At 46.4% G+C, this 24,217-nt stretch overlaps 1 protein-coding gene and 1 non-coding gene across 2 annotated transcripts in view; one reads left to right on the top strand and one right to left on the bottom strand.

The window, feature by feature from the left end:
• The first annotated feature begins 403 nt into the window (after positions 1–403).
• Positions 404–510, top strand: LOC112130266 (U6 spliceosomal RNA). The gene has a single exon (XR_002912537.2). It is a non-coding gene; the product is annotated as a U6 spliceosomal RNA (small nuclear RNA).
• A 1,755-nt stretch (positions 511–2,265) lies between these two features.
• The window catches only part of LOC100437736 (uncharacterized), a 46,586-nt gene continuing 24,634 nt past the window's right edge, over positions 2,266–24,217 (bottom strand). Inside the window, 16 exon segments of the mRNA XM_063719800.1 lie at positions 2,266–2,523; positions 2,525–2,572; positions 2,574–2,729; positions 2,830–2,882; positions 3,345–3,449; positions 7,706–7,756; positions 10,638–10,931; positions 12,539–12,838; positions 14,303–14,587; positions 15,334–15,369; positions 15,946–16,014; positions 17,765–17,801; positions 18,391–18,639; positions 18,740–18,792; positions 19,254–19,358; positions 23,593–23,643. Coding sequence (XP_063575870.1) covers positions 2,374–2,523; positions 2,525–2,572; positions 2,574–2,729; positions 2,830–2,882; positions 3,345–3,449; positions 7,706–7,756; positions 10,638–10,931; positions 12,539–12,838; positions 14,303–14,587; positions 15,334–15,369; positions 15,946–16,014; positions 17,765–17,801; positions 18,391–18,639; positions 18,740–18,792; positions 19,254–19,358; positions 23,593–23,643 — 2,042 coding nt within the window. The 3' untranslated portion in view covers positions 2,266–2,373.

Below are 24,217 nucleotides of genomic sequence, written 5' to 3'. Positions count from 1 at the left end.
AGTGCTGGGATTACAGGTGTGAGCCACCACACCTGGCCTATTGTTTCTTTTTTTTTTTGTGGTGAGGACCCTTAAGATCTACTCTCCCAGCCGGGCGTGGTGGCTGACGCCTGTAATCCCAGCACTTTGGGAGGCTGAGGCAGGTGGATCATGAGGTCACAAGATCGAGACCATCCTGGCTAACACGGTGAAACCCTGTCTCTACTAAAAATACAAAAAATTAGCCGGGCATGGTAGCGGGAGCCTGTAGTCTCAGCTACTTGGGAGGCTGAGGCAGGAGAATGGCGTGAACCCGGGAGGCGGAGCTTGCAGTGAGCCAAGACTGCATCACTGCACTCCAGCGTGGGCGAGAGCGAGACTCCGTCTCAGAAAAAAAAAAAAAAAAAAAAAGATCTACTCTCCCATGCTCGTCTCGGCAGCACATATACTAAAATTGGAACGATACAGAGAAGACTAGCATGGCCCCTGCGCAAGAATGACACGCAGATTTGTGAAGTGTTCCATATTTAAAAAAAAAATCTACTCTCCTGGTAACTTTCAAGTATAGAGTACAGTATTGTCAACTATAGTGGCCAAGCTGTACAAGAGATCTTCAGACCCATTCCTCCTGAATACCTGAAACTTTATATCCTTTGATCAACATCTCCCAATTCCCTCCCCCACACTGTCCCTGTAGTTCTAGTGAGTTCCCCAAACCCTGATGTCTCAATTTCATTTAGTCATTTTCCTCCAGATACATCTACCCATTCCTACTGCATCTTATTATCCTGAGCCTTGGGGGCAGTTTCTGTGCCAAGTGGGAATGTGGAAATGAGATATTACGAAGAAAAATCTTTGCCCACCTAGACAGGGATCTGATATTTTCCAAGATGACACATGGTTACATGTTGAAATGATAATATTTTGAGTCTATTTGGATAATAAAATAATATTTTGGGTCTATTAGGTTAATATTTTGGGTCTATTGGGGTAATAATATTTTGGGTCCATTGGGTTAACTTAAATTAATTTTATCTGTTTCTTGTTGGCTTTTTAATTTGATACTAGCAAATTTAAAAGAATGTATGTGGTTTGCATTATGTTTCTATAGCACAGAATTTATCTGTAGATTTAAGGGAGTCACAACAAAATTACAAGCATTATTTTTGGTGGAAATGAGAAAAATGATTACAAATTTACATGGAAAAGCAAATAGTCAATAATAATAATAATGGCAATCTTAAAGAGGAAGGAGAAATTTGAGGATTCAGGCTACCAAATTATAAGGGGATCTATAAGGCTGCATAAAGTGCAGCATCCTCATGAGAGTGGACACAGAGAGCCACTGAGCAGAAAAGAGTGTGTAAAATACATCTGTGTACACACAGTCCCTTTATAGTCGACAGAGGCTGCCGTGTGGGTTAAGGTGGAATAGAATATCTTCTCAATAAAGAACATTGGACCAGAGGGTTACATGTAGGAAAAAATAAATCTAAGCTTATTTTCACACCATAAAAACACTGCTTATTTTTTATCTTATTATTGTACATTTTGATGATTTATTTCAAAAATTGATAAATAAAAATAAAAAAATTGATGAAACAATTGATGATTTATTTCTAAAATTGATGAAAAAATTACAGGTGTTTATTGAACCAACTATAAATCAAAAATATTCTTTTTTTGATTTATATCCACAGATATGGAGGAGCGACTGTATATTTATAGTATGAAAGATGATGTGTTGATATGTGTATCCCGTGGAGATGAGACTAACAAGGCCTGTGACTCTGCAAATGTTTCATCGTGGAATGACTCTGCCAGCTTTCCAGGTCTGCAGAGAGTAAGAATATCACTTGTTCATGTGATTCACGATCCTTGGAACCTCCTATGTGCTGCATCTTTGGAAGGAAATTGGAGTCTCAGAGACAAATCAGGCTCCACCCTGCTTCCAGAAGCTCGGAGTCCAGGGGTGAGAACCCAGTGGAGAACAGATGGGGTTATATGGACATAGAAATGATAACACCAGAAACTTTTGGCAAAAGAAGAGTCACATTACCGAAACCATGAGGGCAGACATGTTTATTTGAAAAGGAGAGAGCTACATTGAAATTATTTAAAAAAATTTATAAGTTTTACTGCCAACAGAAGGCTGAAAGATAGTCTGAGGGGAGGTGGAACAGCATGAGGGAAGGTGGAACAGCACGTGTCTAAGTGCCATGTTAAGAGGGAGCCTCTTGTATGTTTGGAATTGTGAGTTCCTCAGTGTGATCGCAGCCTCAAGTAGACTAGGAAGTAAGCCAGTTAGGCTGGAGAGGTGGCCAGGGGTCAAGTGAAATGGAGAATTGTGGGTTAAGCAAAGGAGTGTGTTTTCTCTGCAGCAGGCAGTGGGAACTATAGACATTGGTAAGCAAGAGAGAGACACCAGGTTTGTGGTGTGAGGAGGAGCGATGCCCTAAGATGCAGACTGACGCCTTCAGATTCCAGCTGTTGGTACATTGGAGCTGGCAACCCGGTTTTGAGACAGGGCTGTTGTCTCCCTAGAGGACCCCCTCAAGGCCTGACTGTGGTGTTCATGGGCAGGAGACAACTTTGGATCTGGGCTCAGCATTTGGAAGTTCCGTGTACACGATGGTATCTGTTGGGGGTGTCTTGGGTCTCTGAGAAGGGCGAGTGATTTTTCTCTGTGTGAAAACGCAGTGATCCAACTGTGCGTATGTCACCTCCTGAGGCTCTTGTTCATCAGAGTCCTGGAGAGAGGGAAATGCTGAGTGAGGGAGGGTGCTCACATTTTTCAGGACTATTAGGGAATAAGACTTGATCCACGAGGCTGGGCCGAGGAGGACCTACCTCCGTGTTCACTGTTCTGTCCCCCGCAGGCTCTTGGTCCGTTACAGCAGCATCTGTAGGAGACGGAAGTCAACAAAACACCTGGGAGGGCACTTCTGGGTCCTCATTTCATGATCAGACACCAACACACAGGGGGAGGCCGTAGGTGCCTGAGGCTCCTCAGCTGCCAACATCCAGACTCAGACATTCTCTCTCTCTGAGCTCAAGGACCATCCCATGAATAGCTCTGTGTTCCCATCCCGGTGATTCTGTCTCCCACTTTCTGCCTGTCATGGAACCTTCTCCTGGAAGTGAGTGGCTGCAGGGGATGTGACGATACAGTTCAGAACCAGGCAATGGTCTGTGAGCTGAAGGCAGGGGCAGGGTGTCTGCTGCTCTCTCTAGAAAGTCCTGCTTCTGAGGCTCCTGCCTTGGGCCAGGGACCATCCTGCTGGTGAGGAACACACACCTGCGTGCTCCCATCCTGCTTCCCCACATGGCCCTGAGCTCTCTGGCCTCTGCTCTGTGAGACTTACTCTTTTTGTTGGAGCACCAGCGATAAAGAAGAAAGAAGAGGAGGAGGATGAAGAGGATGATGACCACTGAGGTCCCAGTCAGAACATGCAGGTGTCTGCGGATACCTGGAGGAAGATGGGAATCCAATAAGAAGCTCATCATAGCAGTTCCTCTTTATGGATTATCTCTCATTTCTTGATTGACAGGTAACCACGTGGAACGTCTCCTTAGGACAAGCACCCAGATGGCGGGAGACCTAGCTTTCTCCTGCTTTCTCAGTTATAGCTCTCATAGAAACCATAGAACATGCTGAAGATACAACTGCTTTAGTTTAGTTGTTTGACCCCTTCAAACCCCACACTGAAATTTAACCCCCAGGGTGGGAGTTTGGGCCTATGGGAAGATGTTTGAGTCATGGAGGTGGATCCATCATGAATAGATTAATGCTGCCCCACACGACGGGGTTAGCAAGCTCCCCCTCGATTAGTTCCTGGAGAACTGGTTGTTAAAAAGAGCTTGGAAGCTCCATCGCTCCCCCCTCCCCCTTACTCCCTCTCTTGCCGTTGATCTCTCTGGTCTGCACAGACAGACCCTCCTTCCCTTCTGCCAGAGTGGGAGCAGCCTGAGGCCGTCACAGGAAATAGATGCTGGTGCCATGCTTCCAGTGCAGCCTGCAGAACTGTGAGGGAAACAAATCTCTTTTCTTTAGAAGTTACCCAGGCTCAAGTGTTCCTTTATAGCAACAAAAATGGACTAAGACAGCAACGTCCTGAGATGAGGAGGAATGTCCCAGAACAGCCTGGGCTGTCTTCCTGTTCTTCCTAGAGGAGGACGTCATGCAGTGCTTTAGCTGAGTGCTTCCTGTGGCTCCAGGATACAAAACCCAGGCTGGGCTGTTTTTTGTGTTCCCCCAGATATACTGCAAATGGGGTGACTCCATATGTCTCGAGCAGCTTTTCTGAACCTTGGGGGACTGGCTCACGTTGAAATGTAGGCTTCTGTTGTCACCTGCTGCTTATCTGTTAGTAATGAACCTGCCTATGTAATGTATTCTCTGTGCGTTCTGTCTCCCTTGAGTGATGGTGAGTGATAGAAATTGGCATAGCCCCAGGCGCAGTACAGGAGGTGTTTAGAGTCTTCTCTGGGAAGACTGGACTGGGATTGATACACAGTGAATGTGCTTTACCACAACCCTCCTGACTCAAATTACATTCTCCAAGAAAAGGACACAAAAGTGAAATCAAGATCAAAAAAGCAAAGTAGAATTCTCTTATGTCAAACATCCAGGAAATGATGGTGAAACCCGTGTGAAACGTGCTACTCTTCGTGATCTCAGGAGACACATGTTAGGCTGCTGTTCCACCCGAGAGGCTGGGGGAAGGACCGCCCCCTCCACCATCTACTGCTTCAATACCACCTGTCCTCCTGTGAATTAGTACGAAAGGGGAGCAGGAGCTAGTGCTGGCGCTGATCTCTGATTCCAAGATCTGAGCTCACTCCAAGGAGTATTAGCGTTTACCTCCCCATGGTCTATCTGAATCTCCACAGGTGATTGGAAGTAGGGCTGAGGTGGGGGATTTGGGTGAGGGGGCAAGTTTTTTGTGATGAACAGTGCACTTTCCCTATTTCAGGGCCTGTGCTGGTGGGTTCAGGGGGCTTTCATATTTTCCATATGATCTCATGTTCACAGAAAGCCAAATACGGAAGAGGTTTTAGGCTGATTTTCTAATGGATAAGATAAAGGATCAAAGAAGTAATTATAGAGAAATAGAAAAATGATGATTGGAATTCAGGTGCCTGCATCATTTGTGTATGTTATATTTATGTATTTTTTATTTTTATTTTTTGAGATGGAGTGTCCCTGTGTCGCCCAGGCTGGTGTGCAGTGACGCGATCTCGACTCACTGCAACCTCTGCCTCCAGGGCTGAAGTCATTCTCCTGCTTCCTCCTCCAGAGTAGGAGCTGGGATTACAGTCATGCACCACCACCACGCCTGCTTAATTTTTGTATTATTAGTACAGATAGAGTTTCTCCATGTTGGCCAGGCTAGTCTCGAACTCCTGACTTCATGTGATCCACCTGCGTTGGCCTCCTGCAGTGCTGGGTTACAGGCGTGAGCCACCGTTCACAGCCTTGTATATTATGCTATAATAGGTCCCTTCATTTGCACCACCCCTCATCTATCTCTCACTCCTCTGCCAGGTATTGATTTAGGTGCAGGAGAAATAAATCTCAGAAATAAGTTAATGAAGCAAGGATTAAACTACGAGGAAAAATCCAACCCAGCAAGCCTTTCCAGCCAATGATTCTACCTCACAAACATGTGTTATATCCATCTACTTCACCCACTTAGTGTCTAAATCAGCACCACATTTCACCAGTGGGGCAGGAATTGCCTTTTCCACGGTCTCCTAGATTCCAGTTACGCACCTGGGCCTCCGTGATTTTCATGTCAGTCACTATTAATCATGTAGGGGTTCCTGGTTATCCCGAGGTGAATCCAAGGGCTGTGAGTATCAAATACACACTCCTTGTTCCTCCTTAGTTTCCTGTGTACCCAGTGTGCTCTCCGTCTCTCTACAGTCGTCTTGTCATTCTCCCCATCTCATTCCCAGCATTTGAGGCAGAGCCTGTTCCTTCAACATCAGATTGTTTTCACCTTTGTGCCTTCACGGCTGACAGCTGTGTGGAAAATCTTTCCACCAGTCTTCCAAGGGTTGAATCCATTTTTTTCATTAACATCACAAATATGTGATTAGTGAGACCTTCTCTGTCACCTGAAATTATACACTCAGCATTATCTATTATTGATTCGAAAATTTGGCTTGGCCCCGTGGCTCAAGCCTCTTATTCCAGCGTGTTGGGAGGCAGAGGCTATTGCATCACTTGAGGTTGGGAATTTGAGACCAGCCTGGCCAACATGGTGAAACATCCTCTCTACAGAAAATATGCAAAAAGAGTTAGCCGGGCATGGTGGTCGTGGTCTGTAATCCCAGCTACTGGAGAGGCTGAGGGAGGAGATCACTTCAACCCAGGAGGTAGAGGTTGCAGTGAGCCGAGATCATGCCACTGCACTCTAGCCTGGATGACAGAGCAAGACTCTGTCTCAATAAATAAGTAAGTAGGTAAATAAATAAATACATAAATAAATAAACAAATAGATTTCATGCACAGATGCTTCTCAATGGATCATTTATTTATTGGTCCACTTGTGCATGCATTTCTGTCCTCCCATTTAACCATCTGCAATATCAGTGTCCCAAGAGCAGAGGCCAAATGCATCTTGTTTACTATTTGTGGAAGAAGAATGCCACCCCACCCCAAAAATGTCCATGTCCTAGTCTCCATAGCTTGTGAATATGTTATTTTACATGAAAGGAGGAATGAAGATTGCCGATGGAATTACAGTTGCTAATCAGCTGAACTTAAAACAAGGGTATCCTGGATGACTTCCGGGAGATTATGAGGGATTTTCATCTTAGTGAACCTGATAGAATCCCCAAGTTTTCAAAAGATGTGGAAGAAGGGAAAGCAGCATTCAGAGAAAGAGGTGTGGTAAGGAAGAAGGGTCTGAGTGATGCCATGTGAGATGTGACCAGCCTTTTTGGGCTTTGAGGAAGGAGGAAGGGGACCAGGAGTCAAGGAATGTGGGAGCCTCTAGAAGCTGGGAAAAGTGAGAAGCAGATTCTTGCCTGGAACCCTCAGGGGGAAGGCAGCCTTGCTGTCACCTTGATTTTAGCCCAGTAAGATGCACTTCATACTTTGAGCTACAGCACTGAAAGATAATTAAATAACTGTTTTGTTTTCACCCACGAATCTTGTGGAAATTTGTTATGGCAACAATAGGAAAAGGTTCCACACTGCACAGCCTGAGCATGTGGCCATGGCTGAATGAGTCAGTGAGTCGAAGTGTGCGTGCATGAGCTCTGTTCTCTGTTACGGCAAGGCTCTTGCTCTGCTGAGTCAGCCAGGGTTGCTTCATGACCAACAGGAGCTCATTCCTTGGCAAGTAGAACTTCTCTAAAACACCCACCCTCATCAGATGTTCCCTTCCCTTCCCTCTCTAAGCCCCCAGGAATTTATCCCCCAGTTAGGAATGCAGGCAGAAAAAACACTGCATTTTTCCTGAGAAGGATGTCAGATTTGCAATTATTCTTTAGCTTGTAGGAGGCCTCAGCTGCAGAAAATTAAAGATTAAGAGACTTCACTGAGCCCTTTGGTGGCCCCAGATCTCTTTCACTGTTGGAGTGTCTGGAGTTCAGAGATGGTGGAAGACAGGCCCTCATTCACAGAGCTGGGAGGTTTGAGCCAACACTTGCATCCAAGGCTTCCATCTCCCCAGGTTTCCAAAAGCAGAGATAAGAGGGGTCCTTTACTCACCAGATTTGGAGCTTGGTTCTGTGGGTGAAGGCCAATTATTTGAAGGGTTTCCTAGAACATGGGACAGGAGAGAGGTGAGGAAATGAGGGTGCTTGTCCTCTACTTGATGGAAATCTTTGAGGTCGGTTTATGGCCAACACTCTGTTATCTAATGTTGGACCCTGGGAGTCTTGGGATCCTCTTCTCCATAATTTTTGTGTGTGATGCCCACTGTCTTGAGACTTCAAGGTATAAAGAGAAAACAGGAGTATCACACTACCTGACTTAGAAATATGTTACAGAGCTGTAGTAAGCAAAACAGCATGACATTGGCATAAAGAAAGGCACATAAAAAATAGAACAGAATGGAGAACACAGATATAATCCATGCATTTACATCCAATGGCTTTTTTTTTTTTTGTGATGGAATCTTGCTCTGTCATGCAGGCTGGAGTGCAGAGGTGCAATCTCAGCTCAATGCAACCTCCACCTCCTGGATTCAAGCAATTCTCTTGCCTCAAACTCCTGAGTAGTGGTATTACAGGCACTGATCACCATACTCAGCTAATTTTTGTATTTTTAGTAGAGACGAGGTTTCACTCTGTTGGCCAGCCTGGTCTTGAACTCCTGGCTTCAGGTGATCCACCCGCCTTGGCCTCCCAAAGTGCTGGAACTGCAGGTGTGAGCCACCATGCCCAGCCCATTTAATGGAGTTTGACAAAGGTGCCGAGAACTTACAATCAGGAAAGGACAGTCTTTTCAATAAATGGTTTTGGGAAAACTGGATATCTACATGCAGAGGAATAAAACTGCACCTCTACCTGTCACCATACACAAAAATCAAATGAAAACGGATTAAAAACATGAGTCTAAGGCCTGAACCTATGAAATATGTAGAAGAAAATAATGGGGAAGACATTTGTCTGAGGAAAGACATTTTGTTTAAAACCGTCAAAACACAAATAATCAAAGCAAAAAATAAACCATTGGGATTACGTCAAACCAAGCAACTTCTGCACCACAAAAGATAAACCAACAAAGTGAAGAGACAACCCACAAAATAGGAGCAAATATTTTCAAACTATTCATCTGAGATGGGATTAATAACTAGAAATATAAGAAACTCAAACAACTCAATAAAACAAATAATTTAATTTAAAAATGAGCAAAAGACATGAGGAGACATTTCTCCACAAACAAAACATACAAATGGCGATCACGTATATGAAAAAGTGCTCAGCATCACTCATCATCAGAGAAATGTAAATGAAAATCGCGATGAGTTTTCATCTCATCCCATTAAAATGCCTTTTAGGCCGGTGGCTCACGCCTGTAATCCCAGCACTTTGGGAGGCGGAGGCGGGTGGATCACCTGAGGTCGGGAGACCAGCCTGACCAACATGGAGAAACTCCGTCTCTACTAAACACACAAAAATTAGCTAGGCGTGGTGGCACATGCCTGTAGTCCCAGCTACTTGGGAGGCTGAGGCAGGAGAATCACCTGAACCCGGGAGGCGGAGGTTGCAGTGAGCCGAGATCACACCATTGCACTCCAGCCTGGGCGACTATGAGCGAAACTCCATCTCAACATAAATAAATAAATAAAATAAAGTAAAGTAAAATGGCTTTTATCTGCAAGACAGGCAAAACAAATGCTGGCAAGATGGTAGAGAAAGGAGAACCCTGGTATCCTGTTGGTAGGAATGTAAATTCGTACAACTATTATGGAGAAAAGTATGGAAATTCTTTAAAAAACTAAAAAGAGGCTGGGCATAGTGGCTTATGCCTGTAATTTCAGTACTTTGGGAAACCGAGGCAGGCACCTCACTTGAGGTCAGGAGTTTGAGAGCAGCCTGGCCAAAATTGGGAAATCCCGTCTGTGCTAAAAAATACAAAAATTAGCCAGGCATGGTGGCGTGCACCTGTAATCACAGCTACTAGGGAGGCTGTAATCTACAGCTACTAGGGAGGCTGAGTCAGGAGAATCGTTTGAACCTAGGAGGCAGAGGTTGCAATGAGCCAAGATCGCACCACTTTGACTCCAGCTTGGGCTAAGGAGGGAAACTCTTTCTCAAAAAAAAAAAAAAAAAAACTTTCATAGTATCCAGCAATTTCACTACTGGGTTTATATCCAAAGGAAAGGACCTCAGTGTATCGAAGTGATATCTGCACTCCCATGATTGGTGCAGCACTGTTCACAGTAACCAAGATGTGGAGTCAACCTACCTGCCCATCAGTGGGTGAACGGATAGAGAACTGTAGTATACACACACGGTGGAGACTACTCATCCATAGAAACAATAACCTCCTGTCATTTGCAGCCATATGGGTGGAACTGGAGGTCATTGCAAAGAGTCCCATTTCTCACCCACATGCAGGAGATAAAAGGTGGATCTCATAAAGGTAGAGAGTAGAATGGTGGCTACCAGAGGCCAGGAAGGGAAGGGTGGAGGGTAAAAAACCCAGGAATATATATGTATACATGTATTCTACACTTTACACTTAAAAATGGTAAAGTTGGTAAATTATATAGGTATATTTAACTTCAATAAATATTTTTTCAAATGAAAAGAAAAGGGTGTAGGGGTTGCTGGTGATGACATCTCTCTGTGGATGAGAGTCCAGGAGGGGCTTCTGGGAAATGGGTAAGGTTGAGGGGCTGAGGGAACCTCTGATCTCCCCAAACTGAGCCCAGTCTCCCCTCCTCTGGGTCTGTCCTGACTGCTTTCTCCATCTGCCTGGGTGCCTGGAGCCCTGACCATGGGCCTCCATGCAGGCCGTGCAGGAGGGTTTGGAGTTGCCCTGTCTGCCATCGTGCGCCCTAACCCCGCCCTCACACCCAGGCTTCGTGTTCTCTCTGCATCTGTTTATCCTTCTATCCATCATCAGCAGGAAGTTCCTCAGCTATGGCTCTAGGATCATAAGACATGGGACAGACACAGGTTTTCCTCACCTGTGACAGAAACAAGCAGTGGGTCACTCGAGTTTGACCACATGTAGGGAGGTTCAGGGAAAGAGCCGAAGCATCTGTAGGTCCCTCCGTGGGTGACAGGGCCCAGAGGAAAGTCGGCCTGGAATGTTCCGTTGACCTTGGGCACTGCAGGGAGCCTACATTCACGGGCCTCCCCCTCCCTGGATAGATGGTACATGTAAAAGGAGCGCCGGGAGCTGCAGGACAAGGTCACATTCTCTCCTGCCTGAACTGTGGGGCCCGGCTGGGCTGAGAGAGAAGGTTTCTCATATAGACCTGGAAGGAGAAGAGGCAGTTTCCTCAGGGAGGTTCTTCCTTGTCACAGCTCCCCTCACACCTGAACTGAAAACTCACTCCCCTGCTCTATGACCTAATGCTCTCTCTCTCACCTTCCACCCCATCTCTCTTCATGTCTATTTCCTCCTTCCACCTTCTCTGTCTCTCTAGGTCTCTGACCTCACTTCCCCACCCCTAGGTATGTTTTCCCTTTTTGGATTGTTTTATTTTCTCTGACCCTCCTTGGGTTGGTTGACTTGATCTTCCTTTTTCTACAATTCTGAGTCTCTCACTTTTTGTCTTGTTCATAAATTTCTGCATGTTTCTATCTATTGTCTCTCTCTCTCTCTCTCTATCTATCTATCTATCTATCTATCTTGTGTCTATCTACAAATTATCTATCTGTCATCTATATATATATGTATCATTTATCTATCTCTCTATCAATTGTCTATCTGTCCATCCATCAATCATCTATGTGTTATCTACATCTCTGTATCATCTATCTCTCTCTCTATTACCTATCTGTCTGCCTCTCTGTCTCTATCTATGTATCATCTATGTATCTATATATTTATCTGTGTGTCTTCTATCTTCATCATCATCATCATCTCTATGTATCATCTATCAATCATCATCCATGTATCTATAACCTATCCATTATCTATCATCTACCTATTTATCATCTATCTATATCTATCTATCCATCTATCATCTGTCTCTCTCCATCTCCTTGTCTTTCTCTGCCTCTCAGTCTCTCTCATTCTATTTGGAATCTCTGCAATCCATCCCCACATCTTTATCTTTCTCTGTCTTTGTGCCCCTCCCTCAGGGTTCTGATTTTGGAGCTTTTCTCTCCTCCCTTCCATCATTCTCTCCATTCCTCTGCCCTCTTTTCTTTCCTGTTATATGTCTGTGAGTCTCTCAATCCCCTTCTTCTGGCTCATTCTCTGTGTGTTTATTCCTTTGCTTTTTGACATCCCTGATTTCTCTCTGTGTCTCTCAGTAATCCTATCATATGTGGGGTTATTTGGAATATGAGCCTCAGAATCCAGTCTGGGTACCCCAAGTTCACACAGCATACAGGGGTTGGTGTTCTGGGGCCGTGATATCCTGGGATGATTACTCTCCATTGCATGGAAGGCAGAGGTGTTAGATAAACACAGCATCTGTAGGTGCCACAAGGCCTGAGGCCACAGGGACCGACTCAGGTCAGAAATACAGGTGTCCTGGGTTTGGGTTCTCCTAGTAGAGAACACTCTGTGGAGGTAAAACAGAAATGAAACTTCTAACCTTTGCCAGGTCTCTGAGCAAAGTCAGCATGGAAGGACAGCTCTCTCTGGGACATGTCTGTCTGTCTGTCTCCTTTACCTCTTTCTCTGTTTTCTACCTCCCTGTATGGCCCCTGTGTCTGTCCTCTGTTATGACACCTGGTCTGTACTTATGTCTCCTGTTTCTCTGTCTCTGTTGGTACAGACCTCACCAAGTCAGTCTCTCTCCATAAGAATCCCACGCTCATCTTCCTCATGACCACCTGGGGGTTCCAAGTCCTGGATCATTCACTCTGTATCCCAGTGACAATGAGAAGAATGTCTGGACACTCTCACCTGTGATCACGATGTCCAGGGGGTCACTGGAAGCTGACCACTCATAGGGGGAATGAGGAATAGAACCGTAGCATCTGTAGGTCCCTGCAAGGGCAGGTATCATGGGACCGATGGAGAAGTTGGCCTTGGAGACCCCATCATGGATCTGTCCAACGAGGCATAAGGGGTCCTTAGAGATCTCCTCTGTTTGCAGAAAGAAGTGCTCAAACATTATATCTGACCAACATTGTAGGATGACTCTCTCTCCTGATTTCACCACGGGACCTGGGTGGGCCAGGAGGGAAGGTTTTCTGTGGTTTCCTAGAAAGTGAAGTTGTGAGTTTAGAAGGCATCTCTCTTTATCATCCCATCCACGGCATCCGGAATGAGTGAGGGTTCCCCTCCCCGGTGTCTGTCTCTCTCCTCCCTCTCTGCATCTCCGTGTCTTTTCTGTGCCCATATCCCCTGGTGCAGGTCCCTCCATCTGTCTTCCTCCCTCTTCTCTGTCCCTCTGTCTCCAGTAGCCCCTGACTCCCTTCCCACTGTGAAGAAAGCCTCATCTCTTGGGCTGTTGTATCTGTTTCCCATTAATCTCTTTCCTGCTGTCTATGTGGGGGTGGAAGAGGACAGGCTGCACATCCAGGCTCTTAGCAGCCTGAATCAATCTCTTTTGAACAAATAGGAGTCTCTGGCAGGAGGTATCAACTCATCAGTAAGGCAGACATCAGTGTCAACACACCCTGTTCCTGATGGGGATTGGGAGCCTCTCCTGCCATGTCTGTGCCTTCTCCATGGCCCCAGCTTCCATAGGTGGCCCCCAGTGCTGGTTCCAGGAGCATCAACCCCTTCCTATGTGGATGGAGCCTGGTGGTGGCATCAGCATCCTGCCCTTGCTGACCTCAGGGTAGCCAACCTTCTCCTTCTTTGGTTTCTTCAATTAATTGATTAATTAATTTATATTTGAGACAGTCACTTTTTCACCCAGGCTGGAGTGTAGTGGTGTGGTCTTGGCTCACTGAAACCTCTGCCTCCCCGGTTCAAGTGATTCTCTTGCCTCAGCCTCCCCAGTCGTTGGATTACTCACACCCACCACCACGCCCGGCTATCCTTGCTTGGTTTCCTAACTTGTCCTTGACCTGGGTTCCTGTGTTGGTTTCCTGTTGCTGCTGCAGAAAATTATCACAAACATGGCGGCAGGAGAGAACACACTGACCCCTTCCACTTCTGGAGACAGAAATTGGATCCAGTTCTCCCTGCACTAAAATCAAGGCGTCTACAGGGCTGCGTTCCCTCTGGAGACTCAGCAAATCAGTTCTCTTGACTTCTCCAGCCCTTAGAGGCCACCTGCATTCAGTGACTAGTGGCCTTCCTCCATCTTCAAAGCCCGCAGTGGTTGATAGCGTCTCCCTCCCACTACGCTGCTCTAATCCCCACTCCCCTCATCCTCCTCCTCTCATGTGGACCCTTGTGATTACACTGAGCCCAGTGGGACAGTCCAGGCCATCTCCCCATCTCAAGGTGAACTCATCAACAACCTGAGCTCCATCTTCCCCTTCAGTCCCTTGTCCTATAACATAAATAGTCACAGGCTCCAGGGATTACCATGTAGCCATCACTGGGGACAGTTATTCTTTCCACCACAGTGACCATTTCCCCTGTATTCAATCCCCCTTTACCCCAAATACAGTCAGGGCCTGGATGATGGGACCCTGACAGACACCCCCACCAGAAGCTGTGGGATTCAGGAGGTGGGACAGTGAGAAGCCCAGACAGAAAGCCTCTGACCTGTGACCATGATCACCACGGGGTTGCTGGGTGCCGACCACCCAGTGGGGGAGTGTGGGTGTGAACCCCGACATGTGTAGGTCCCTGCATGTGCTGGGGTCACAGGGCTCATCTTGAAGCTCTCCTGGAATATTCTGCTGTGGAAGATGGGAACATGGATTCTGTCTTCTTTGTACAGCATGAAATTGTTAAACCCACCACGATAGTGACACCGAAGAGTCACGTGTCCTCCTCGAGGCACCACAGCGCTGGGCCAGGCAGACAGGAAGGGTTTGTCCTGACCACCTGGGGGAGAAGGAGATGCCACCTTAGAGAGGAGGATGTGGAGCCGCCCCTCCCTCCCTGTGCTCAGAAGATTCTCCCATTTCCACTTTCTAAGGCTCCCACCACACCTGGGAGCCCAGGGCTACAGGAAGGACCCACCCCACACAGACATGGCATCTCCCTACAACAAAAGTGTCAGCTGAGAACTTTAAGCAAGTGCTGAAGAAGGGACTCTTACTAGATTTTAATACTGCAAGATTACTCACATAAAAGAACACAAAGTAGACACGGCATGGAGGGCATGTCCTATGTGAATGGAATATCAGCCAATTCATGAAGTGAGCCCCCATCAGAGGATTTGGAATGTCAGGGCCATGGCTGTGGTTTCCCCACCTCTTCTGGTAGAATGACAGCAGCCACACTGCAGCCCCTACCGTCACGGAAACCCTGGAGGGTGTGAGTTACACCTTTGTCTTCAGAGGACCTGCTGTTCCTAGCACTGCTTCCCTCTCTTTCTCTGCTGCTGACACCACTTCCTCCCTGCACACCCCAGCTTGGAGCACCCCAGTGTCACCCCAGTCTTCACAGAGCTTGAATCAGGAAAGGGAAAGAAAGGCCGGGGAGGGCGAGGTCAGAACTATGAGCCGAGCATCTGAGGGTCCCCTCTTCCTAGTTTATGAGAGACTCCCCGACAGGACTTCCCTCCAGTTTCAGGAAAATCCTCTTATGTGGGGAGATGATACCCTAAGGTTTGGGGAAGGACTCACCCATTTGTGGACAGGCCCTCTGGACCAAGAAGAACCCTGGAAAGAAAGATCATGATGGACCATCCATCTGCAGGCAAACCAGGGCACCCTGCTGCCCCCACTTGGCTGTGTGTCTTGGCAGCCAGGCCCTTGCTGGGCTGAAGTTAAACTCACCCTCGCTGCCTACCTGCCCCCAGGAACAAGGATCTCAGCTGTGCAGAGACTCAGCCTCCAGGCCCAGATCTCTACCTCCAGGCCTAGATCTACACAACAGGCCCAGATCTCCGCTCTAGGCCCAGATCTCCACTTCAGGTCTGAATCTCCATTCCAGGCCCATATCTCCTCTCCAGGCTGATGTCTCCACTCCAGGCCCATAACTCCACTCCAGGCTCCTCTCTCAACTCCAGGCCCATATCTCCACTCAAGGCTTGTATCTCTGCTCCAGGCCTGTATCTCCACCCCAGGCCCATATCTCCACTCCAGGATCATATCTCCACTCCAGGCCCAGATCTCCACTTCAGGCCCATAACTCCACTTCCAGGCCCATAACTCCACCTCTAGGCCCATGTCTTTACCTCCAACTCCAGATCTATTCCCCAGTGCTCCCTCCCTCGATTCCCTTCCAGGACTCACCAACACACGCCATGCTGACGACCATGAGCGACATGGTGCTGCCGGTGCAGACAGGCGGCCGCGCCCCAGCTCAGCTCAGCAGCGCACAGGATGTTATTTGGCGCCCTGCCCATACAGTTTACATGCTGACCACATCATGGGAGGGTGACGTACACAGGCTCTTTCTACCTTGCACGAGGCCCAGTGGGTGCTCGCTCAAGAGCGGAACATGGCTTCCTGGAAATTGTTGTCACTAGAATTGACACCTAGTGTCCTTCACTATGACCAACTCAAAACACGTCTCAGATCCAACCTCCCAAACACGAGATGCCTAAAATCTGTGCTAACGTGAAAGACTTTTCATGTATTTTTATTGTTTTTATCTGAGATTCAAACTCTTCTTCCTGTGTAATATGCAAAATATCTAATAGGTATTATTAAGGTTTTCAGAGTAATTGTGACTAATAAACCATGAGAATTTTTCATGCTTGTATTTCTAGTATTACAGCAGAACCAATTAAAATGATTGAAACTCCCAGGGAAGGATTATGCAATTATTTACAATCTTAGAATTGTACTTTATCAGCGAAAACCACAACATGTAAATTCTGGATTTTTGTAGTTTTATCTAAAATTAGTCTCATGACCCAAGATTCCAGAGTTCCAACTCATGGTTTGCTCTCTCTCTGTCTCTCTGCCTCCCTCATTTTAAATTTTACAGAAATATCTAGTAACATAATGCTATAGAAAATCAGTTTCCCCAGCACTTTGGAAGCCGAGGTGGGCGATCAACCGAGGTCAGGAGTTTGAGACCAGCCTGGCCAATATAGTGAAACTGTGTCTCTGCTAAAAATACAAAAATTAGCCATGCCTGGTAGCAGGCACCTGTAATGCCAGCTATTCAAGAGGCTGAGGCACGGAATCCCTTGAACCTGGGAGGCGGAAGTTGCAATGAGCCGAGATCATGCCACTGCACTCCAGCCTGGGCAATAGAGCGAGACTCTGCCTCAAGAAAAATGAAAAAAGCATAGCAAACAGCCTATAATAAAAAAACTAGAGGACTCCAGCTACCAAATTCTAGGGGTTGTATAAGGCTGCATAAAATGCAGCATTCTCAAGAGAGTGGACACAGAGAGAGCCACTGAGCAGAAAACAGTGTCTAAAATACATCCGTGTACACACAGTCCCTTTATAGTTGACAAAGGCTGCCGTGTGGTTTAAGGTGGAATAGAATGTCTTCTCAATAAATAACATGGGCCCAAGGGTTACACATAGGGAAAAATAAAACTAAACGTATTCTCACACTATAGAACACTTGTTTTTTATCTTGTTATTGTAATTTTTTTATGATTTATATTTAAAATTGAGAAATAAAAGTTATATACAGTCATCCCTCACTATTTGTGGGTGATTGGTTTCAGGATCTCCACTCAGATATCAAAATCTGCAGATGCTCAAGCCTCTTACATGAAATGGCACAGCGTTTGCAAATAACCCATGCACATCCTCCTGTATACATTAAATCGTCTCTTGATTACTTATAATTCCTGATAAAGCCCACACCCAGCTTCATTTGTGTCCATTCAACATAGTTTTGCTTTTTGAAACTTTGTGGATTTTTTCTCTGAATATTTTTGATTTATATTTGGTTCCATAAACACCTGTAAACCCCACAGATATGGAGGAGCGACTGTATATTTATAGTATGAAAGATGATGTGTTGATATGTGTATCCCGTGGAGATGAGACTAACAAGGCCTGTGACTCTGCAAATGTTTCATCGTGGAATGACTCTGCCAGCTTTCCAGGTCTGCAGAGAGTAAGAATATCACTTGTTCACGTGATTCACGATCCTTGGAACCTCCTATGTGCTGCATCTTTGGAAGGAAATTGGAGTCTCAGAGACAAATGAGGCTCCACCCTGCTTCCAGAAGCTCAGAGTCCAGGGGTGAGAACCCAGTGGAGAACAGATGGGGTTATATGAACATAGTAATGATAACACCGGAAACTTTCGGCAAAAAAAGAGTCACCTAAAGAATGAGGGCAGACACGTTTATTTGAAGAGGAGAGAACTACATTGAAATCATAAAAAAATTTTATAAGGTTGCTGATGCCAGAAGGCTGAAAAATAGTCTGAGGAAAGGTGGAACAGCATCAAGTAAGGTGGAACAGCACGTGTGTAAGTGCCGTGTTAAGAGGGAGCCTCTTGTATGTTTGGAATTGTGAGTTCCTCAGTGTGATCACAGCCTCAAGTAGACTAGGAAGTAAGCCAGTTAGGCTGGAGAGGTGGCCAGGGGTCAAGTGAAATGGAGAATTGTGGGCTACGCAAAGGAGTGTGTTTTCTCTGCAGCAGGCAGTGGGAACCATAGACATTAGTAAGCAAGAGAGAGACACCAGATTTGTGGTGTGAGGAAGAACGATGCTCTAAGATGCAGACTGACGCCTTCAGATTCCAGCTGCTGGTACATGGGAGCTGGCAAGCTGATTTTGAGACAGGGCTATTGTCTCTCTAGAAGATCCCATCAAGGCCTGTCTGTGGTGCTTGTGGGAAGGAGACAACGCTCTGGGCTCAGCCTTTGGAAGTTCTATGTACACACTGGTATCTGTTGGGGGTCTCTTGGTTCTCTGAGAAGGGCCAGTGATTTTTCTCCGTGTGAAAATGCACTGATCCAACTGTGCGTATGTCACCTCCTGAGGGTCTTGTTCATCAGAGTCCTGGAGAGAGGGAAATGTTGAATGAGGGAGGGTGCTCACATTTTTCAGGACTCTTTGGGAATAAGACTGTATCCATGAGGCTGGGCCGAGGAGGACCTACCTCCGTGTTCACTGTTCTGTCCCCCGCAGGCTCTTGGTCCATTACAGCAGCATCTGTAGGAGACAGAAGTCATCAAAACAGCTGGGAGGGCACTTCTGGGTCCCCATTTCATGAACAGATACCAACACACAGGGGGAGGCCATAGGTGCCTGAGGTCCCTCAGCTGCCAACAGCCAGACTCAGAGATTCCATCTCTCTGAGTGCAAGACCCCATTCCATGAATAGCTCTGAGTTCCCATCCCATTGATTCTATCTCCCATTTTCTGCCTGTCATGGAACCTTCTCCTGGATGTGAGTGGCTGCAGGGGACGTGAGGATACAGTTCACAATCAGGCAATGGTCTGTGAGCTGAAGGCAGGGGCAGGGTGTCTGGTGCTCTCTCTAGAAAGCTCTGCCTCTGGCTCCTGCCTTGGGACAGGGACCATCCTGCCAGTGAGGAACACATACCTGCGTGCTCTCATCCTGCTTCCCCACAGGGCCCTGAGTTCTCTGGCCTCTGCTTCACGAGTCTTACTTTTTTTTTTGGAGCACCAGCGACGAAGGAGAAAGAAGAGGAGGGTGGTGAAGAGGATGATGGCCACTGAGTACCTAATCACAGCATGCAGGTGCCTGGCGATACCTGGAGGAAGATGGGAATCCAATAAGAAGCTAACCATAGCAGTTCCTCTTTGTGGATTGTCTGTCATTTCTTGGTTGCCAGGCAACCACATAAAACACCTCTTTAGGACAAGCACCCACTTGGTGGGAGACCCAGCTTTCTCCTGCTTTCTCAGTATAGTTTTCATAACAACAATAGAATGTGCTGATGATACAACTGCTACAGTTTCAATGTTTGACCCCTCCAAACTCCACTTTGAAATTTAATCCCCAGTGTGTGAGGTTGTGCCTATTGGGAGGGGTGTTTTGGTCAGCGGGGTGGATCCATCATGAATAGATTAATGCTGTCCCCAGAGGACGGGGTTAGCAAGTTCTCCCTCTATTAGTGCCCTGGAGAGTTGATTCTTAAAAAGAGCTTGGAAGCTCCATTACACCCCCTTTCTCCCTCTCTTGCCATGTGATCTCCGTGTTCTCTGCACACGCAGGCCCCCCTTGTCTTCTGTCAGAGTGGGAGCAGCCTGAGGCCGCAGCCAGAAATAGATGCTGGTGTCCTGCTTCTAGTACAGCCTGCAGATCAGTGAGCCAAACACATCTCTTTTCTTTAGAAGATACCCAGGCTCAAGTGCTCTTTTATAGCAACAAAAATGGACTAAGACAGCAACATCCTGAGATCAGGAGGAATGTCCCAGAACAGCCTGGCATGTCTTCCTGTTCTTCCTGGAGGAGGACGTCATGCAGTGCTTTAGCTGAGTGCTTCCTGTGGCTCCAGGGTACAACACCCAGGCTGGGCTGCTTTCTGGGTTCCCCCAGCTACAGTGCACATGAGGTGACTCCATGTGTCCTGAGCAGTTTTTCTGAGCCTTGGCGGACTGGCTCACCCTGAAGGGAAGGTTTCTGTTGTCACTTGCTGCTTATCTATAAGTAATGAACCTGCCTATGTAATGTATTCTCTGTGTGTTCTGTCTCCCTGGAGTGACGGTGAGTGATAGAAATTGGTACAGCCCCAGGTGCAGTACCTGGGGTGTTTAGAGTCTTCTCTGGGAAGACTGGACTGGGATTGATACACAGCGAATGTGCTTTACAGTTTCTACATCCACAACCCTCTTGACTCAAACAAATTACATTCTCCACGTAAAGGCAAAAACAGTGACGTTGAAATCAACAGAAGTGAGGTTGAACTGTCTTATATCAAACAGCCAGGAAACGATGATGAAGCTCGTGGGCAATGTGCTACTTTTGTGATCTTGGGAGTCAGATATTAGGCTGCTGTTCCACCCGAGAGTCCCGGGGAAGGACCACCCCCTTCCTCATCGGTTGCTTCAATACAGCCTGTCTTTCTGTGAATTAGTCCAAAAGGTGACCAGGAGATAGTGCTGGCACTGGTCTCTGAGTCTAAGATCTGAACTCCAAAGAATATTCGTTTTTACCTCCCCATGATCTATCTGTGCCACTTAATATGATTGGAAGTAGGGGTGAGGTGGGGGATTTGGGTGAAGGGGCAAGTTTTATGCCATGAACAGATCATGTTCTCTATTCCAGGACCTGTGCTGGTGGGTTTCACATTTTCCGTATGATCTCATGGTCGTAGAAAACCAAATAGGGAAGATGTTTTCACCTGATTTTCTTATGAATAAGATAAAGGATCAAAGAAGTCATTATAGAGAAATAGAAAGATGATGATTGGAATTGGAGTGCCTTTGTCATTCGTGTATGTTATATTATATTTATGTATTTTTTATTTTTATTTTTTGAGATGGAGTCTCACTCTGTCACCTAGGGTGCAGTCCAATGACGTGATCTTGGCTCACTGAAACCTCTCCCTCCCTGGTTGAAGCCATTCTCCTGCTTCAGCTTCCCGAATAGCTGGTATTACAGGCATGCGCCACCGCGCCCAGCTAGTTTTTGTATATTTAGTAGAGATGGGATTTCACCATGTTGTCCAGGCTGATCTCGAACTCCTGACCTCACTTGATCCAGCCGCCTTAGCCTCCCAAAATGTTGGGTTACAGGTGTGAGCCACCGTTCAGAACCTTGTGTGTTATATTATAATAGGTCTCTTCCTTCACACCACCCCTCATGTATCTATCACTCCTCTGCCAAGTATTGATTTACACGTAGGAAAAATAAATCTCAGAAAGAAATGAATGAAGTGAAGATTAAACAGTTAGGAAAAATCAAACCAGGTAAGCCCTCCTTGCAAATTACTCTACCTCACAAACACATCTTGTGTCCATCTTTCATTCATTTAGTGTCTAAATCAGCACCACATTTCACCAGTGGGGCGGGAATTGCCTTTTCCACGGTCTCCTAGATTCCAGTTATGCACCTGGGCCTCCCTTATTTTCATGTCAGTCACTATTAATCATGTAGGGATTCCTAGTTACCCCGAGGTGAGTCCAATGGCTGTGAGTATAAAACACACACCCCTTATTCCTCCTTAGTTTCCTGTGTACCCAGTGTGCTCTCCGTCTCTCTACAGTCGTGTTGTCATTCTCCCCATGCCATTCCCAGCATTTCAGGCAGAGCCTCTTCCTTCAACATAAGATTGCTTTCACCTTTGTGCCTTCACGGCTGACAGCTGTGTGTGGAAAATCCTTCCGCCAATTTCCAGGGGTTGATCTACTTTTTTCGTTAAGGTCACAGGTAATATTTGATCAGTGAGAACTTCTCTGTCACCTGAAATTATACACTCAGCATTATCTATTATTTATTTTAAAATACGGCTCAGCGCCGTGGCTCACGCCTCTAATCTCAGCACTTTGGGAGGCTGAGGCGGGCGGATCCCTTAAGGTTGGGAGTTTGAGATAGCCTGGGCAACATGGTAAAACCTTGTCTGCACTAAAAAAAATACCAAAAAAAAATTAGCCAGGCGTGGTGGGACATGGGTGTAATCCCAGCCTCTCGGGAAGCTGAGTGAGGAGAATCACTTTAACCTGGGAGGTGGAGGTTGCAGTGAGCCGAGATCCCGCCACTGCACTCCAGCCTGGGGCACAGAGGGAGACACTGTCTCATAAAAACAACCAATCAATCAATCTCATGCACAGATGCTTCCCAATGGATCATTCATTTATTGGTCCACTTGTGCATTCATTTTCTGCCCTCCCATTTAACCCTTTGCAATATCAGGGTCCTAAGAGCAGAGGCCAAATGCATCCTGTTTACCATTTGTGGAAAGGAGGAGAATGCAGCTCCACCCCAAAATGTCCATGTCCCAGTCTCCACATCTTGTGAATATGTTATTTTACATTAAAGGAGGAATGAAGATTGTAGATGGAATTATGGTTGCTAATCAGCTAAACTGAAAAGGAGGGTATCCTAGATGATTTTAGGGAAATTATGATGGATTATCTTGGCGTTTCCGATAGAATGCCCAAGTACTTAAAAGATGAGGAAGAAGGCAGAGCAACATTCAGAGAAAGAGGTGTGGACAAGGAAGAAGGGTCTGAGTGATGCCGTGTGAGAGACGTGACCAGCCTTTGTGGACTTTGAGGAAGGAAGACGGGGACCAGGAGCCAAGGAATGTGGGAGCCTCTAGGAGCTGGGAAAAGTGAGGAAGCAGATTCTTGCCTGGAACCTTCAGAGGGAAGGCAGCCTTGCTGTCACCTTGATTTTAGCCCAGTGAGATGATGCATTTCATACTTCGGAGCTACAGCACCATGAGATATTTTTTAAAAATGTGGTTTCCATCCACGAAGCTTCTGGAAATTTGTTATGGCAACATAGGAAAAGGTTCCACACTGCACAGTCTGAGCATGGGGCAGTGGCTGAATGAGTGAGTGGAAGTGTCATGTGTGTGGATGAACTACGTTCTCTCTTACTGCAAAGCTCTTGCTCTGCTAAGTCAACCAGGGTTGGATCATGACAGACAGGAGCTCATTCCTTGGCAAGTAGAACTTCTCTACAAACACCCCACCCTCAAAAATATTCCCCTTCCTTCCCCGTGTCAAGCCCCCAGGCGTTTGTCCTCCGGTTAGGAGTGCAGGCAGAACAAACACTGCATTTTTCCTGAGAAGAACGTCTGATTTGCACTCATCCTTTTACCCTGAGGTCTCAGCAGAAGAAAATTAGAGATGAAGAGATTTCACTGAGCCCTGTGCTGGGCCCAGATCCCTTTCACTGTTGGAGTGTCTGGGGTTCGAGACAATGGAAGACAGGCCCACAATCACAGAGCTGGCAGGTGCTGAGCCAACGCTTGAATCCAAGGCTCTGCCTCCCCAGGTTTCCAAAAGCAGAGATAAGAGGGGTTCTTCACTTACCAGTTTTGAAGCTTGGTTCAGTGGGTGAAGGCCAACTACTTGAAGGGTTTCCTAGAACACGGGACAGGAGAGAGGTGTGGCAGTGAGGATGCCTGTCTTCTACTCAATGGAAATCTTTGAGGTTGGTTCATGGCCAACATTCTATTATCTAATGTTGGGCCCTGGGAATCCTGGCATCCCCTTCCCCATAATCATTGTACGTGACACCAACTGTCTTGAGACTTCAAGGTATAAGGAGAAAACAGGAGCGTCACACTACCTGACTTGAAAATATGTTACAGAGCTGTAGTAAGCAAAATAGCATGACATTGGCGTAAAGAAAAGCACATGAAACAATGGAGCAGAATGAAGAACACAGATGTAATCCACCCGTTTACATCCAATGGACTTTGACAAAGGTTCCAAGAATCTACAATCTGGAAAGGACAGTCATTTCAATAAATGGTGCAGGGAAAACTGGATATCTACATGCAGAGGGATGAAACTGCACCTCTACCTCTCACCATACACAAAAATCAGATGAAAATGGATTAATGACTTAAAACCTGAACCCATTAAACGTCTAAAAGGAAACACTGGGGAAATGCTCCAGGACATTTGTCTGAGGGAAGACATTCTGTTTAAA

This window comes from Pongo abelii, chromosome 20 (genome assembly GCF_028885655.2).
Source record: "Pongo abelii isolate AG06213 chromosome 20, NHGRI_mPonAbe1-v2.0_pri, whole genome shotgun sequence".
In the NCBI taxonomy this organism is placed as follows: Eukaryota; Metazoa; Chordata; class Mammalia; order Primates; family Hominidae; genus Pongo; species Pongo abelii.
The sequence above is the reverse complement of the archived record's forward strand: the minus strand, read 5'-3'. Positions and strand labels throughout refer to the sequence as shown.